We start from the raw sequence: 6,221 nt of genomic DNA, 5'->3' as shown, positions 1-6,221 counted from the left end.
GAACCACATTTCCTTGTTCTCTGCAGCTAAGAGGGAATGCTAACAAGCAGAGACAGTACTTTGCCAACAAAGGTCCGTCTAGTCAAGGCTATGGTTTTTCCTGTGGCCATGTATGGATGTGAGAGTTAGACCATAAAGAAAGCTGAGCACCGAAGAATTGATGCTTTTCAACTGTGGTGTTGGAGAAGACTCTCGATAGTCCCTTGGACTGCAAGGAGATCCAACCAGTCCATCCTAAAGGAGATCAGTCCTGGGTGTTCATTGGAAGGACTGATGCTGAAGCTGAAACTCCATTACTTTGGCCACCTGATGCAAAGAGTTGACTCATTTGAAAAGACCCTGATGCTGGGAAAGGTTGAGGGCAGGAGGAGAAGGGGGCAAGAGAGGATGAGATGGCTGGATGGCATCACCGACTCAATGGACATGAGTTTGAGTAAATTCCGGGAGTTAGTGATGGACAGGGAGGCCTGGCGTGCTGCAGTCCATGGGGTCGCAAAGAGTCGGACACGACTGAGGGGCTGAACTGGACTGAACTGCAGAGGCGACGGGTCCCAGGGCTGGCCCCGGCCAGCCTGCAGGGGGCAGCCCAGAACTGCAGGATCCTGGGAGCTGTCCTAGGACTGATGGGTGAACGGACCCATCACTGCATTTCCTTCCCCATTTTAGACTGAGAGAAATGGGGGAAATTGATCGTATAAATGACGTCATGGGTGGCTCAGTCATAAAGAAACCACCTGCCAATGCAGGAGACACGGGTTCGATCCCTGGTGGGGAAAGAGCAGCTAAGCCCGTGCGCCACAACCGTTGAGCCACAATCTAGGGCCCGGGGGCTGTGACTACTGAAGCCTACACGCCCTGGAGCCTGTGCTCAGCAACAGGAGAAGCCACCGCAATGAGAAGCCCACACACCACAGCCAGAGAGAAGCCCCCACGCGCCACAGCCAGAGAGAAGCCCCCACGCGCCGCAGCCAGAGAGAAGCCCCCACGCGCCGCAGCCAGAGAGAAGCCCCCACGCACCGCAGCCAGAGAAGCCCCCACGCGCCGCAGCTAGAGAGAAACCCATGCAGCAGTGGAGACCCCACGCAGCCAAAAACGAAGACAGAAAATTATTTTGAAAGAAATAAAACTGACGTTGCTTTCCAAAGCCACTCTCGCTCAGGACCTTAACTCGCTCCTGATGAGCCTTGTCCTCAGAGGATTCCCCCCACTCCACTGCCTTATCCTCTTTCACCTGAATGATCTTTCGCTGTTTCATTATCAAATGACATCCCCTCTGTTATCACTGGAGCTGTCCCCCAGGCACCTGCCCTGCCACTGTGGGCCCTGCAGGGAACTCACAGGCAGAAAAGAGACAGTCTTGAGATCATATCAGAATAACACACAATTTCGTCGATATTGTGAAAATCCAAGAAAATGTGAATTTTGAAGCCAAGAGGTTTAGGGAGTTGTTTGTTACAATCCGTTTATATTCATTGTTTGCAGTTGTATAAAATACTGTGCACCTTATGTCATAAATCCTGATCCATTTAAAATACTATTCATGAATTAATGAGCATTTCTTGTCTTTCGTATCTTCACAGGGTGAAAAAGGCAGCCAGGGAGAACCAGGGAGAATAGTAAGTCAAGGAATAAAGATGCTTCTTCTCGTGGTTCCCGCGTTCTCCGGGGTCCCATCACAATGTTAGACTGTCCGGGGCGTACCAACCCACAGCTCTGGTCTCCAGTCGACGCGTCTGTGGCAGGAAAGGGTGATCGTTTCTCTCAGTTTTTCAGAAAACAGTGTCAGGATGTCTTCTTTCGGCAGAGTCAGCACCGGCTGACCACCCTCTTCTGAAGCTCATAAATGAGCCCAAACCGCTCAGAAGAGCAGTGCGGTGGAGGGCAGGCCCGGGCGGGCTTGTGGCGGCTTCCTGGCCAGGGCCCGGCCGTGTCACCCCTCTGCCTTCCCTGATCTGGGTCCCGCTGCCCCCGAGTCCCCAGTCCTCCCCGTTGCCACTTACCAGGGGACGATGCCTGGTGATGACCATCCCAGCCGACTGCAGACGTCCTAGGAGCACGTCCTGCGTGGAGCTGGAGAGACAGAGGCAGGCTGGCCGCAGCGGGGGCCACTAAGAATGAGCCCCCACAGCAGGCAGACCGTGAAGCGTGGTCTCTCTGTTCTCTCCTAGGGCGTCTCCTTGAAGGGAGAAGAAGGCGTCGTGGGCTTCTCGGGACCGCGGGTAAAGCTTCTGCACCTGCCGTGCGCTTTGACTTTATTTTCCTTTCCTTGCTTGTTGGGGTACAGTTGATGCCCACGAGCGTGTGTTGTGGATCTACGGTACACTGACTGGCTGTCCCCCAGAGGCCCTGCTCGGCCTGGTTGTTATGAGGCCCTGGCTCTGTTGCCAGGATCTACGGCACACTGACTGGCTGTCCCCAGAGGCCCTGCTCGGCCTGGTTGTTCTGAGGCCCTGGCTCTGTTGCCAGCGTTGTGCAGCGTGCCCTCGCGGCCTGCTGTCACGTCAGTCTGTGCCCCTGGAGCCCCCAGCCCTCGGTGCACAGCAGCACTGGCCTGAAAATACAGAGGTTTGCCCCCAACCCCGATCCCTGACGCTCACTGTCAGGGTCCTGCCCCTCCGTGGGCTGTCGGCTGCGACCCTGAGCCTGCGCTGACCGACACAGCATTGCCACCCAGTAACTGGGGGTTTTGAGACCGTGCTCCCCGCTTCAGAGGAGGGACATGAACGGAACTCAGACGTGTTTCTGCTTGTATTAGCCCGAATGACTCCATGGTAACAGAAATGGAGGCTATATCCAACCAAGTCAATTTCTTGCTGCCCCGAGAGTCCAAGAAAAACGTCCCTGGTGGGGCAGATGGGGTGGGGGGGAGTCTTCTCTCGAGGCTCTGGCCCCTGTCGCTCCTGGCCCGAGGGCACACCGCCCTCCACCAGCCCGAGCTCAGTCAGCTGGCCCAGTCCACCCCCCAGTGAGCTGGCAAGGTGGGCAAAGACGGGCTAGAGAAAAAGACAGTGACCTTGGGGCGACGGGCCACAGCCACCCCAAGGACGAGTGTCAGCTCCAAAAATCAGAACGAAGACTGAGAGCACGAGGGTGCGGGGCGCCTTCTGGCTGTACGTTTCGCCTGTGCTGTGTTTATGGGTTTCTCCACGGTTCTTAAGTCACAGCCAGGATGCATGAGGTGAAAACATCACTAAATTGATGCCTCTCCTCCAGGAAGGAGAGGACGTTAGATGGAGTCAGCATTGTCATAGCAAAGGATTTACTGACTTAGCCAGGCAGGTGCCGTGACAGTGCCCAGGAAATGTCGCTGCATGTTCTCAGCTGTCACCGCTTCTGTTTTCTCTTCAATCCAGGGTGCCCCCGGCATCGACAGTGAGAAAGGCTTGCCGGGACAGAAAGTAAGTCTGGGGCGTGAAATGCGATCTAGTCCAGGCCTGAGACACCCTTACAGAGGTTGCATGTGAAGACTGGGGCCTCCCAGAAACAAACGCCCCCCCTAAAACTTCCCACGTGTTCAGGAGCAGAAATGACGCCTCCCCGTCATCCCTGAGGCGTGGGGCTCGCTCACATGTTCTGTCGTTTGGCAGGCCAGCACGGGGTCCCCCCACCCCAGGCCGCCCGTCACCTCCCCCCGTGCTGGCCGCAGCCCCGGGGCCTCCAGCCTGACCCTTCCTGTGTCACCCCCAGCGTGCTGTAAGAAGGGGCCGGCGTGGTGGCCGACAGTCCGCCCGCATCTCCATCTGTGATCGCTCACGTTTTCACTGGCCTTCAGGGACGACCCAGTTTGTTGTCTTTATCCCGGGTTCCGCAGAAGGAGTTTCAGTCCCCTTTGTAGGAAGCAAACATTCGGTGAGAAATGCGTTTTGAATCTGGATCAGGCGTAGGGCTGCCTGAATGCTGGATCTTACGAGAGAGAAGACGCATAAATAGGTCTTTTTAGTGACGATTCCTTTGTTTTCACCCTTCGCTGTCTTCACTCAGGCACAGAGTACATGCCCCCCCGCCCGCCGCAGACCCCTGGGCCCGTGGGCTGGGTGCCCATCAGACCAGGGCTCCACAGGAAGGGCGTGTGCTCACATGCCTGCAGTTTAGCCAGGGAGAGGGAGCATCCCTGCACTGTTCTCCACGCGTGTCTTCCACCCAGCGCTCCTCGGGGGTTCCACGTCCACACGGGCAGCATCATTTGAGCGGCTGGCTGTGTCTCGCTGGACACGGCTCGGTCAGCATGCCTGGTCACCGACTCCACGGTCGCTCCAGGCTCCATCCAGGCTCTGGCCCGTGTCATGGGGCAGTCACTAGGCAGGTGGTCACTTTTAATATCAGAGAAGTTTGCCTTCGCTTTCCAGTCTTCACTTAGTATGAAAGAGAGTCGGTCTAAACCAGAGGCCCAACATAAAATACCGAATTAAGCCAATCTTAGTTCATTCTAAACAAAGTAACTTTCAGCATGCATGCTCCTGGATTTCAAAATATCCTGTAAGGTAATCAAATAATGCACATTTTTATCCCATTGGCATTCTGATTTTAGGGGGCCTTAGTATATATATTCTTTTGCAAGAAGGAATAAATTTCTAGATTTTTTTTTTAAGCTTTAAATACCTATCCAGATACGATGCAGCCCAAATGGGTAAACCTTACCTTTCAATAAGTATTCAAGGGAATTAAAATGCGATCATTACAATTAGAGATTTTTTAAGTCAAGAGCAAAAGCTTCTAAATGAAGAGGCTTCATGCTTCTAGTTGGCATTAACTAAAAAATTTCAGAACCCACCTTGGGAGCTGGCTTTAATAAGTGGATCAGGTTGCCAACACTCTACCCCACTGGTCAGTCTTGAAGTCCCAACATCAGGGCAGTTACTGTGTGTGACTCAGCAGGAAGGACTCAGGACCCTCCAAGAAACTCAAAAGGCGGACCTGAGCCTAAGGAGGCCCAAGACCTAACAGCCACTAGCCGTCCAGAGCCTGCCGGGGGGCCAGGAGCCCCTGGGCCCAGCTCCAGGAGGATGGAGTGGACCAGTCCACCACGTGGGGTGTTCACACCCAGATGACCGTTTCCTCAACAGCCACAGGAAAGGGAACTGAAAAGGTAGAAAGGAGGAGAAGCAAGCAAGCTGAGACCTCCCAGCCAAACGCCATGGTTTGACTTTTATTGAATCCTGATTCAAGCAAAGCAACTTTAAAAAGACACGTTTGAAACTAAAGTCAGGGAAAATTGAATGCCAAGGGGGTAGAAGGTGATTTTAACCAATTATTGTTGATTTTACTGGACTCCCCTGGTGGTTCAGATGGTGAAGAATCTGCCTGCAATGCAGGAAACCCAGTTTCGATCCCTGGGTCGGGAAGATCCCCTGGAGAAAGGGAAAGGCTACAGACTCCAGTGTTCTTGCCTGGAGAATCCCAGGGACAGTTGATTTTGTTAGCTACAATACACTGGTCATGCCTTTATATTTTAGAGATAAAATAAGCACCAAGCATCTTTCCTGCAGGGAAGCAGAGGACTGGACGGGTACCAAGGCCCTGACGGATTGCCAGGACCCAAGGTGGGCTCAGGTCTCCTCTGGGGGGCAGGGGGCAGCTTTCACTTCCTTCCTCCGGGTGGTGGTCTGATCACCTCCTGTCCACCCTCATCGGAGAAGGGGGGAGGGGGCTGAGAGAGGCGGACATAGTAACGAGAGGGTGGGAGCCCCTGGTTCCCATGAATAATTCCATGGGCGGGCAGGGGGTGTTGAGGACCCGGGCCACAGCTGCTCCAGCTGTCAGGGGACCCAGCAAGGTAGGGGGCATACCCCACTAGGCAGGGAACCGCTGATGAGGACAGAGGGCTCGCAGCCAGGCCTTCTGAGGCAGGCGAGGCTCAGAGACATCTAGGCGGCTCGTGGAATCTGGGTCTCACCATCCGGATGGTGTTAGATCGGGCATGGGCACACACCCCCGGCTCACCCTTACGGGCGATCCGATGGCGCCATCGACGCGGAGGAGTCTGCCCGGAGGCAGGCGGTCCCCTGGCCACTCCTGGTGTCTGACAGGGGTCTCAGGGTGAGAGGGCCCCCGCCCGCTCCGTCCTCTGCCGGCGTGTCTGGCTGGCAGCCGGGAGGCTGGACTGACCAGCGCGGGCATGGAGCGTGGGCGACATCCCCGCCCGGCTCGTCGTCCTCTCGGATCTGGAAGCAGCCTTCGGGTGCAGAGCTCCGAGAGGCCAGCTAACCTTCTCTCGTTTCCCT

The 6,221-nt window shown here is 55.4% G+C and overlaps 1 protein-coding gene across 1 annotated transcript in view; it reads left to right on the top strand.

Moving 5' to 3' along the window:
• The window catches only part of COL4A2 (collagen, type IV, alpha 2), a 160,525-nt gene that overhangs the window by 117,115 nt on the left and 37,189 nt on the right, over positions 1 to 6,221 (top strand). The window contains exons 14-17 of the mRNA XM_010831462.1: positions 1,581 to 1,616; positions 2,169 to 2,219; positions 3,354 to 3,398; positions 5,487 to 5,540. Of these exons, the coding sequence (XP_010829764.1) occupies positions 1,581 to 1,616; positions 2,169 to 2,219; positions 3,354 to 3,398; positions 5,487 to 5,540 (186 nt within the window). The remainder of the gene's footprint in view (positions 1 to 1,580; positions 1,617 to 2,168; positions 2,220 to 3,353; positions 3,399 to 5,486; positions 5,541 to 6,221) is intronic.

The sequence above is a fragment of the Bison bison genome, unplaced genomic scaffold (genome assembly GCF_000754665.1).
Source record: "Bison bison bison isolate TAMUID 2011002044 unplaced genomic scaffold, Bison_UMD1.0 scf7180017864527, whole genome shotgun sequence".
NCBI classification, from domain to species: domain Eukaryota; kingdom Metazoa; phylum Chordata; class Mammalia; order Artiodactyla; family Bovidae; genus Bison; species Bison bison.
The sequence above is the reverse complement of the archived record's forward strand: the minus strand, read 5'-3'. Positions and strand labels throughout refer to the sequence as shown.